An 11,187-nucleotide genomic window follows, 5' to 3' on the forward strand; every position below is an offset into this window, starting at 1 on the left:
ATGTGTATACTGCCCAAAGCACATATTCAGTGCAATCCCTATCGAAGTACCAACAGCATTTGTCACAGAGCTAGAACAAACAATTCTAAAATTTGTACTGGAATCACAAAAGACCCCAGATAGCCAAAGCAATGTTGAAAAATAAAATATTGGAGGCATCACAATTCCATACTTCAAGTTTATTACAAAGCTGAAGTGTTCAAAATGGTATGGTACTGGCACAAAAGAAAAAAAAAAGACATGTACATCGATGAAAACAACAGAAAACCCAGAAATGAACCCACAATTATATGGTCAGTTAATCTTCAACAAACCAGGAAAGAATATCCAGAGTGGAAAGGAATGACTCTTCTACAGAAGGTGTTGGGAAAACTTGACAAGCAAAATAATGAACCTGGACCACTTCTTACACCATACTTTACACACCAAAAATAAATGCAGAATAGATGAAATGTGAGACCAGAAACCATAAACATTCTAGAGGAGAACACAGGTAGTAATTTCTCTGACATTGGCCATAGCAACTTCTTTCTAGGTATGTCTCCTGAGGCAAGGGAAACAAAATTAAAAACTGTTGGTACTACATCAAAATAAAGTTTCTGCACTGTGAAGGAACTAAAAGGCAACCTACAGAATGGGAGAAGGTATCTGTAAGTGACATTAACTGATAAAGGATCAGTATCCAAAATATATTAACTTATTTTTAAGGTTGATTATTTAGAGAGAAAGAACAAGCGAGTAGTGGGGGTAGGGGGTTAAAAGGGAGAGAGAGAATCTTGAAGCAGACTCCCCTCTGAGCTTAGAGCCCAATGCAGGGCATGATCCCAAGGTCCTGGGAACAAGCCCGGCAATGGGCTCTCTGCTCCGTGGGGAGCCTGCTTCTCCTTCTCCCTCTGCCTGCCGCTCCCCCTGACTGTGCCAGCATATGCGCGCTCTCTCTGTCAAATTAATTAATTAAAAGAACTTATAAACTCAATACCCAAAAAACAAAGGAAAATGGGCACAAGACATGAACAGACATTTTTCCAAAGAAGAGATACGGATGGTCACCAGACACCGAAGATACTCATCATCACTTTCCATCAGGGAAATGTGAATCAAAACTACAGTGAGTCACCACCTCACACCAGTCAGAATAGCTAAAATCACCAACAAAGGAAACAACAGGTGTTGGCGAGGGTGGGGAGAAAGGGGAACCCTCTTACATTGTTGGTTGGAATGCAAACTGGTACAGCCACTCTGGAAAACAGTATAGCGCTTCCTCAAAAGTTAAAAATAAAAAATACCCCATGACCCAGCAATAGCACTTCTGCATATTTACCCAAAGAATACAAAAATACTAATTGATAGAGAGATGTGCACCCTGATGTAGCATTATCTACAATAGCCAAATTATGCAGACAGCCCAAGTATCCACTAATGAGTGAATAAAGAAGATGTGGTATATGTGTTTGTAACAGAATATTACTCAGTCATAAAAAAAAAGAATGAAATCTTGCCATTTGCCAGGACATGGATGGAACTCAAGAGTATAATGTTAATAAGCAAAATAAGTCCAAGAAAGACAAATACCATGTATTTTCACTCATATGTGGAATTTAAGAAACAAATGAGCAAAGGTGGAAAAAGAGTGACAAAGCAAGAAACAGATTCTCAACTATAGAGAACAAACTGATGGTTAGCAAAGGGGAGTGGGGGGGGGAATGGGGGAAATATGTGATGGGGGTTAAGGAGGACACTTGTGATGAGCACCAGGGGACATAATGGAAGTGCTGAATCACTATATTGTACAAATGAAATGAATATTACTCTGTAAATTAACTAACGAATTTAAATTAAAACTTATAAAAATTCAGATTCTGGGGCCCCACTCATCTAAAATCTATTACATCAGATTTAAAGGATCAAGCATTTGGGGGAAAAAAAAAAACAGCATTCTTTCTTTTTTTTTTTTTTTTATTTGACAGAGATCACAAGTAGAGAGGCAGGCAGAGAGAGAGAGGAGGAAGCAGGCTCCCCACTGAGCAGAGAGCCCGATTTGGGGCTCGATCCGAGGACCCTGGGATCATGACCTGAGCTGAAAGCAGAGGCTTTAACCCACTGAGCCACCCAGGCGCCCCCAAAACAGCATTCTTAATAAACTTCCCCACAATTTCAGTGCAGCCCAACACAGACCCGCACCCAGCAGATGACATCAGAAGGTCTTATAAAGTCCTCAGCCCGAGATCCCCGGGCTCTCAGTGGTCCCTGAACTAGAGCTACACTGCCCGCAATGCGGGGAAAACAGTTTGAGCACAGTGAAGATGGGCGTGTACTCGAGTTTTGAGGGGCCAGAGCACACTAAGGACGGGATACAAGAAAAGGGAAAGAAGTTATGCCTAGAGGTTAAATAGGGTGTGGGGAAGGGGGACCAGTGCCAAACAGTCCTTTCCAGGATTAGAGACCAAGGCATATTTTTATGCTGAGAGCAGAAGTTGATGGGAAGTAAGACTGAAGATGGGGAAAAGACTCCATGATGGCAGGAGAATGGGAAGCCTCAGTGGGAAAGACCCTGCTTGGATGGCAGGAGGCATGAAAGAGCGTGGCTCAGGCTATACAAGCTGCAAAATGACACTTGTGATTATCTACAGCTGGCTGTCCAGTGCAGTGGCCACGAGCCACATGCAGCTACTAAAGCATGTGTGTGGCTACTGTGACGAGTTGTGCTGGAAAATGCAAGGTGCCCTGAATTTTGAAGATTTAGTAAAAAAACCAGTGTCTAATATCCCACTAATCACTTTTCTATTGATTACATATCAAACTGGTATTTTGGATATATTAAATAAAGTATATTAAAATTGATTTCACTTTTTTGGTTGGTTTTTTTTTTAAGATTTTTTTTATTTATTTGACACAGAGAGATCACAAGTAGGCAGAGCAGAAGGCAGAGAGAGGGAGAAGCAGGCTCCCTGCTGAGCAGAGAGCCCGATGCGGGGCTTGATCCCACGACCCTGGGATCATGACCTGAGCCGAAGGCAGAGGCTTAACCCACTAAGCTACCCAGGCACCTCAATTTTACATTTTTTTAATGTGACTCCTAGGAAATTTAAAAATTACTTATGAGGCTCCTTGAGGCTGACTTGATATTTTCTATTGAACAATGCTGATCCAAAAGTTACAGAAGCCAGAACAAAAAAGAAACCCCACCAAACAAAACAAAACCGTATCTGCAACCCCATCACCAAAAAACAAAAACCCTTCTACAATCCCAAAAATGTAGGGTTGGTCAAATTGATGAAATCAGTGCTACCAAAGCCCAACTCATTGTCAGTAGAAATGAAAGTATAGTAGAAAGTGTATAAAGATAACTGGTTCTCAGATACCATTTACATACAGCAATTAATTCAAAGATGATAAATGTTTCTTACCCATTCTTAAGGCAGGCCCTCAAGGCCCCACAATGGGAAGGAAATCACCAACCAGCGAGCAGCCCAGAGGAAGCAATGTGCACTGAGTACCTGCGCAATTCTGAGAAAGACACAGGACAAGGAGGGGCCAAACCAGCCTTGGTGTTATCCACACTTGAAAGGAATAAGAGGAAAATGAGCCTGGGAAAAGTTAGTCCTTCCCCACCCCTCACCCCCGCCCCAGTCACACCATCTTCCTCCAAACTCCTCTTGATTCCGATATACGTGAGTTCCCCACCCCACACCTGCCCCCACTCCCACGACTGTGAGTGGGCAGTGAGGAAAGTTCTGGGTGCCACCTGGCTCCTTCCTCAACAGTTCTGGCATCCATCAGATGTTCCTTCCTCCCCCAACCAGCCTCGACTCCGTGGTATGTGGTGTCAGTCATTTCCAACACACAGGCCACCTCTCTGTTCCCCAAAGATAACAGAGCGAGCAGGGGTGTTTGCTGGCTGGCGGCCTTATCTAAGATCAACACTGGCAGATCCTGTGTTCAGACGCCTCCAGGGTCAGGATTAAGTGAAGGCTTCGTGACTCAGCAGGTGCCTGGTCACCATAGTTGGCTTGGGGGGTTGGGGGGCAGGATTTGTTTGGTTTTGCTTTGGGAGAAGAGGCTCTGAAAAAGCTGCAAGTTTCTCTGAGAACTCCCTATTTCTCCACACCCTTGAGCCAAGAGGTCTAAGCTCAGGTGGCCAGTAAGGGTTAAGGTCTCCTAGTGACACCATTGCATTCTGCTGGGGCTCAAGGAGGAATTCCAGCCCCCGTGGCAGGCTGGCGAGATGGTTTCCAGCAAGAGGTACTTCTAAGGGGCTTCGTCCAGCCCCTCCCACTGTCCCTAGTCTCAGCAAGGGCCCGGTGCCCCCCTTTAAGTCGGGTGCCCGGTCATTTGCTGGTCAGCTGTCTACTGCCTCGATATCCTAACTGGCTCCTCTGACCCCACCCACCCCACTCAGAACAGACGGATTTCCCTAGAACAGCATGTTTGCTGTGGAATCCGGATGGCCTATCAGGGAAGGCACCGGCCAGCAGCCAGGAACCTGGGAAGCTGGCACTGCCACTGAAGGTGTGTGGCTTTGAGGAGAGTGGGGCCTTTCTGGTGTTCAAGGCTCCTTCAGTGGAATCAACAGTCGGCCTCCCAGCTCTTCAAGGTCTTTCCAACTCTTGTATTCTACAGTTCTGTCACTCCTCTGCTCAAGAACCTTCAGGGGCCTCCCTCCTGCAGATAAAGCCCAAACTCCTTGGGCTAGCACCAGCCTTCAAGGCCATGCAGAATCTGACCCTGAACTACCTTCTAGGCCCTTCCTGACAACCTCCCCCACTGACACCCTCACCCAAGGCAGCCAGCTTTCGTATCATTGCCCCAACTGCTCTACTCCCACGCCTTCTGTTCACCTTGGCTCCCACCACTCTGCCTGCGGGGGTGCGCTTGCTCCATCTCCACTGTCTGCCTCTTTCAGGGAGCCCTTCCTAACCTCTCAGCTCCCAGCCCTAGCCTGAAGTGAGTTCCTCCTCAGGAATGCTAAATCTCTGGGTAGACAATTCATTCAGCCCTTAGGAGTCACCGCCTGGGCATCCAGTTAGATGGAGCTCTCCAGATGGGTAAGGAATGCCTCACGACGTTAATGAACTTCCATCCGAGAACACGGGACCGTGGCATATGCTTGCAAGCCCTGCGGGCCCGGAACACAAGGGGTTGTCACGTGCAGGACATCTCAGAGGTTATGAAGGATTTGCACACCATCACCTCAGGTCATCCTCAAAGCCACTCTAAGGAGTCGCCCTGGCGCAAGGGGGATTCCTGATGGCCTGCCTGGGGCCCGTCAACTTAGCAGTAGTCACCTGTGCCAGTCCTGGGCCACGGCCCCTCTGCCGCCGGGTCCAGTCTTTTCCCTCTGGGAGCCTCCCTGGGGGAAGGGGAGGCAAGCCAACTCCTGAGTTAGGAACCCCAAGCCGGCTCAGCGAGTGCCACCCAGAAGAAATGACGGGCATAGCTGCTGCCAGAGATGACCCCTAGCCCTGCTCCCTGGAAAGGACAAGTCAGGAGCCTGAGCTGCCACCCCTCCCAGCAGACTCCTCATCTGTATCGTGGGAATGCCCTGGCTGGGGCAGCAGGAGAATTACAGGAGCCAGGCCCCGCATGAGCCCCAGAGGGCTGTGGGAGCCAGAGCAGCATCAGTCACAGAGAACAGCGTGTCGGGGCTGGACAAGCGCTTACAACTCAAGTGGCCATCCCCTCGTTCTACCCAGGAAGGAAGGGAATTTCAGAAGGGGGAGTAAGCGGTGAAGCAGAGAGGAGCAAAGCTAGCCTAGCACCTAGTGCCGCGCACCCCCCCACCCCCACCCCAAGCCACTAACTTCTCTCCCACCTGAACCCAGGGAGGGCCCACCTGGGGATGCTGGAGCAGGTACGCCAGCCCAAGCCAACCCAGCAATCTCTCTGGGCCTTTGACCTCCACTGTTGATTTCCACCCAGAGCATACAAGCATTTTTAGTTCCCGAGGAATGTAAAGCAGCCACGAGAAGTTAGGACGGAGTTGCTAGTTTAAAACAAACACAGGGCTTCCTACAAAAGGACCAGGCAGCCACTGGCCACCACCCCACCAGAAGCCTCAGGTAGGCACTCTCTCTACTCTTCGTGTGTGGGCTCATGGGCTTAACTTATTCTGACCGCGGGCCATTCATAGGCCCATCTGAGCCAAGGGGTAAGGACACTGCAAAACTCGGGGCCACCTGGCTGCTCAGAGACAGCTGGATCCCCCCAAATCCCCATGAGGTTCAGCCTCATGACCTTTCATTAAGAAACCTGGCACAAGCTCCTGGGGGCCTGGGACAAATATGGGGAGTCCCATTGCCGCACAGCTTGGGAGTAGGGGGCACATATCCTTCAATTCGCTACCTGGGGGAGGTGGGCACAAGGAGCCCCTCTAGGAGGGGTGGGAAGAGCTTCTACTCAGCAGGGACATCCTAGGGCCAAGTCCCCTCATCCCATCTGCTGGGCCCCTACCCGGTCGAGGTCTGGGCCAGAGGGAGAGACAGGAGGGCATGGAGCCTGAAGACGCTCTCTCCTCCAGGCCCGCCAGACACCATGCCCTCCCTGGGGACCCTGTGCAGCCTGCTGCTCTTCAGCGTGCTCTGGATGGACTTGGCCATGGCGGGCTCCAGCTTCCTGAGCCCCGAACACCAGAAAGTCCAGGTAAAATGTCTCCCCACAAAGCCCCACATTCAGACTGGGGTCTCTTGTTCCCACCTTGCCATGTCGCAGCCAGTTGTGTTCTTTGTGACCTGGGCAGTCGCTCTAGGTCTCTGGGCTTCGGTTTTCTCCAGGAGTACCTGGGACACCTCTGGGTCTGACCAGAGCCTCACACCTTGCTCTGGCCCTGCAAGTCTAAGGGGGCTTAGGGCCCTAAGTGAATACCTCTTTCCAGCAGAGAAAGGAGTCCAAGAAGCCGCCAGCCAAACTGCAGCCTCGAGCTCTCGAAGGTTCACTCCGCCCAGAAGATACAAGTCAAGTGGAAGGGGCAGAGGATGAGCTGGAGATCCGGGTTGGTTCCCTTGCAGCTCTGTTTTTGTGACCATAGAAGGGGTGGGGGAGGCGGGGGAAGCGGAGGATAAGCTAGGAACAGGGACCCACTCACTCACTACTTAAGAAATGTAAAATAGTATGAAGAGAGTTGACTCTGAACTGGGCTCTACCAGGTCTTTTCCCATTAAGAGGCAAGTGTCTAAGAACAGTAACTTTGCTACAATGGAATGGGAAAGGACTGGGAGCCAAGAGCAGGGGAGTAGAGGGCTGCTAGCCGACACCAGGTGATTTCAAAAGAGTCAGCAAACGTGGTGCCAAGAGACAGACAGCAGAGGAATAATCAGCTGATCACAGACTGAAGACATTTCCCCACAGAAAACTGTGGTTTTCTGTGGTTGGCCCAGGGGCCTCTCTGACCTTCCCCGGGGCAGGAGCGTACCCAGACAGCACCCCGGACAGGCCAGCTACCGCTACCCTGTCTCTGGCAGCCACTCACCATCCCCAGCTGTAGACAAAACAGGATCGATCGGACTTGTTTAGGCTCCAACAAATCTTGCATGGGACAAGGAGAACGTCCGGAAGTAAAGGGGGAGATTAGGGCAGAGAGGCAGTGAAGGGATTTCCTGGAAGGCTGGCTGTGGTTCAGGGAATGGCTCTGCCAAGCATTCAGGTGGCAACAGACGTCTCCATGCAGTGACACCAGAATTCCCATGGGGGAGTACTGAATAATGGTGATCACTATACCGCTTGTGCCCACTGACCGAGACTGCATTTACAGACTGTCTTACCCTTATTATACACCATTCCGTCTCCACAACAGCCTGTGAGGTGAGGAGGTCTGACATTGTTGCCCTCACTGTATAGACGAGGATCGGAAGTTCAGACAGGTGAACCCATGGGCCTGAGGGGCCACAGCCAGTGTGTGGCAGAGGTGGGGCCCAAAGTCAGGGCTGACCCCAGCTCCCGAGCCCCCCTTCTCCTCTGACCTGGCCAACAGAGCCTGCACGGCGGCCCGAGAGCACCCCCATTTGGCTCTTCTGGCCTGAGAAGCTGGAGCGCATCCTGCCTGGCCTCCCTCCCTACCCACCAGTCTCTTCTATCGAGGATGAACTCCCAACACAAGCTCTGACGCTCACCAGAACTTAGGGGTGTCCTCAGGTGCCTCCTCCATGCCACGTGTAAGATCCCCAACCCACCACATTCCGAGTCCTGCAAATTCTCACATTAAAACCGGGGAATTGCCTGGTGAGACTGCCAGTCCTGGGCGGCTGGCACTCACCCCACTCAGCCTAGCTCTCGGTCTGCCCAGACAGACCAAGGTGGGGGTGTTGCCAGCTTGGTGACGCAAGGTAAGGCTGGGACAACCAGAAGTTTCCAATTCCCAGGAAGGCTGGCCTTGGAGGAGACAGCCCCCACCACCTCCACTAGAACCCGAAGTCCGAGCTGTCTGGGAGACGCACTGGGGCTGCCAGAGGTGGAGAGGCCTGCCCCCTTGGCTGCAAGGCTGAGGACGCACTCCCTAAGCCCCTTCTGGCGCTGGGGTTCCATCTCCCCCACCTTGGGCCCTCTACCTTCCCCCAAACGTGGTCCCCCTGAAATGGACTTTCAGAGCTGGAAGGCTTCTGAGACTAAGTCTTATCCCTTCCCCCTGCCCCTCATCCCCGACAGAACAGATGAGGCGCTGGGGCCAAATGGGCTTTTTTGAGTCCCCAGAAGCAAACCTCTCCCCCGGGAGTTCCCAGGCTGCCTCTCCCGTGCCCCTGCCACCCAGTTCTAGGGTGCTACAGCAGCGGGCAGGCCCTCAGATCGGGGCTCACGTGGTTCCCAAGAAGTCTGCGTGGGCCTCTGACTACCAGCCGCAGGGAGGAAGAAAAAGGAGTACTGGCTGATGGGAGGGAACTTAAGGGCCAGAGTTCCCTCAAAACCCAACCAGGTCATTCCCCACTCTCTCCACCTTCCCGGTGGAGACAAGGAAGAAGGTAAACGTTTGCAAGGGAACAAGGAGCTAGCTATTTGTTTTCTTCATAACCTCTCGGAGCACTTTTGCTCACATGTGAAACGGGAATGACAGCAGTACCTGCCAGGTGGGGAGCCCCAGGAACTGTCCCCAGCATGGAGGCAAGGCCTTCGCCAGGCCCAGTGGACAGAGGGCCTCCAGGCCGGGTGTCGCCATGAACCAGGACCAGAAGAGGTTCCCAGACGGGCGGGTGGGAGTCCTCAGTCTCATCCCCAGCCATCATCCCCCTGCAGCCTCGGGCAAGTCCTCAACCTCTCCAGGCCTGTCTGAGGACAGGGGGCAGAAGGACCAATGACCGAAGGCTCCCTCCCAGCACTAAGATTCCTCAGTGACTCATTCAGACATCAGAGTGACCAGCACGCAGGTGCCAGGCGCCAAGGCAGCTACTCATCCGCAACAGATGAGCCTGAGGGGCCACTGTCTGCTACTGTCTGCCCTCCTGGGGTGAAAACCATGACGTGGCTGTGAAGAGAGCTCTCTCCCATTTTCCCAAAGCTCTGAGCATCATTAAGCCATCTCCAAGAGTGCTGAGAAAGTAGGGGAAATGGGGTGCTCTCCCTGTAGGAGGGAAGAGACAGAGGCACAGAGAGAAGAAAGCACTTGGCTCAGAGCATCTTTCCAGGGAAAGGTCAGCTTCTTATCTGACTTTCCACAGAAGAAGGAAAGGCCTGTGCTCCGGAAAGGAAGAACAGCTGCAGGGGATGGGGGCGGGGGAGGCAGTGGAGGGCCAGAGACCACCACCCAGGCTAGTGCCACGACACTGGAGAGACCCACTGTCCTCCCAGTCTCCCTACCAGACCCTGAAATTCTGCCATTGGTGACTCTACCTTATGTCTTCCAAAATTACAAGGGGGAGTGGGAGTAACCTAGGGAGCCCCACAGCTTCTGTGAGCAACCTCACTAGAGGTAAGGAAAGGATGCAAGCTAAGTCTCCTCAAGATGGCAGGGGCAGGAAGAACTGACCTAAGACGGCAGGGTAAGCTGGCTGAGCCGTCCCGCAGTGGTGCCCACTGGGCCACAGGCCCTATGCCCTCCCTGCCCCATGCTGAGACCCTCAGAGCCACTGCCCTTAGGAGGGCAGTGGGTTTGGGAGCATGTGACCTCTGACACCTCCTGGGTCTTCCTTGCCCCTCCTCCTAGTTCAACACCCCCTTTGATGTCGGAATCAAGCTGTCTGGGGCTCAGTACCACCAGCATGGCCAGGCGCTGGGGAAGTTTCTTCAGGACATCCTCTGGGAAGAGGCCAATGGTAAGTCCCTGCCCCAGTCAGGTCATTTCAGTTTCCCTGGAGTCCCAAATGTGAGCCCAGCCTATGGGTGACATAATAGAGGTTTTCTTCCCTTACCAGTCTTAAAAAGCTTCTAATTCCTCTTTCCCAAATGTTTGCCGGAGAGCGGCCTGAGCTGGGATTTGTGAGTGGCTAGGAAGTGGGGTGAGCACAGCCTTTGTATTCCAGGAACACACTATTTCAAGAAGTTGCACATTAACTACCTCTGGGGCCCCAGGGAACTCCAATTTCCTAACCATAAAATGGAGCTAACACCCACTCTGAGAGCATAAGATTATTTGATGTTAAGTATTTTCACTAGATAACTTTACTTCATAAACAAAAGGAATTAGTGCTACAATCAGAATTAAGCCAAGGTTTCTAGGTTTTGTTGTGAATCCCTTCTTGGCATGTAGAAAGAAACCACCCAATCTGTTGCTGATCGGGGATGGGGGGGGCGGGCAAAGGAAGTACAGGACCACTCGCAAATCACGTCCCTAACCAACATGGCCCCAGCCTCCACCCTCTACCAACCACGTGAGGTAAGCAGAAGCAGGGCTTTCAAGCCGCAGTGCAGATAAGGAAACCAAGACTCAGCTTTCAGGTGACAAGCCCAAGCCACACACCACACACTCCAAGGCCAATATCCGGCCCTCCCCCTGCACTACAACACACCACTTGGGACATCAAAACTGGAAGAAAAGCCATCTTCGATGGCACTGGGAGGATGGCCGATGCGGAATTTTGACTTGATTTCTTGCTTTTCAGAGGCCCTGGCAGATGAGTGATCAGCCACAAGACCAGCCCCGCCTGTGTGTCCCGCAACCTTGGCAGCACTCACCTGCTTTTACACTGTTTCTGCAACAGCTCCCAGCTCTGAGTGGTAGACTAGCTTCAGAAGTGAATAAACATTCAAATTGTATGCTGAACATTC

The 11,187-nt window shown here is 51.6% G+C and overlaps 1 protein-coding gene across 2 annotated transcripts; it reads left to right on the top strand.

Annotated features, from left to right (window-relative positions):
• Window positions 1-4,697: 4,697 nt before the first annotated feature.
• On the top strand, window positions 4,698-11,187 carry GHRL (ghrelin and obestatin prepropeptide). 2 transcript variants are annotated; one of them, XM_080821235.1, is made up of 4 exons: window positions 4,698-6,639; window positions 6,875-6,988; window positions 10,127-10,235; window positions 11,022-11,187. In XM_080821235.1, the coding sequence occupies exons 1-4, from the start codon at window positions 6,532-6,534 to the stop codon at window positions 11,039-11,041; spliced, it is 351 nt and encodes a 116-aa protein (XP_080677361.1). In that variant the 5' UTR covers window positions 4,698-6,531; the 3' UTR covers window positions 11,042-11,187. The 2 variants fall into 2 exon arrangements, with proteins under 2 accessions (XP_080677361.1, XP_080677360.1); XM_080821234.1 differs by having other exon boundaries at window positions 5,683-6,639; window positions 6,872-6,988; window positions 11,022-11,180.

Source organism: Martes martes (genome assembly GCF_963455335.1).
Source record: "Martes martes genome assembly, chromosome: 1".
NCBI lineage: Eukaryota > Metazoa > Chordata > Mammalia > Carnivora > Mustelidae > Martes > Martes martes.

Excerpts from the sequence above, each read along its gene's own strand:
- GHRL (XM_080821234.1), top strand. The coding sequence starts at position 6,532 with ATGCCCTCCCTGGGGACCCTGTGCAGCCTGCTGCTCTTCAGCGTGCTC. Across the intron at positions 6,640-6,871 it reads CCGAACACCAGAAAGTCCAG|CAGAGAAAGGAGTCCAAGAA; the intron begins GTAAAATGTCTC and ends ACCTCTTTCCAG. Across the intron at positions 6,989-10,126 it reads AGGATGAGCTGGAGATCCGG|TTCAACACCCCCTTTGATGT; the intron begins GTTGGTTCCCTT and ends CCCTCCTCCTAG.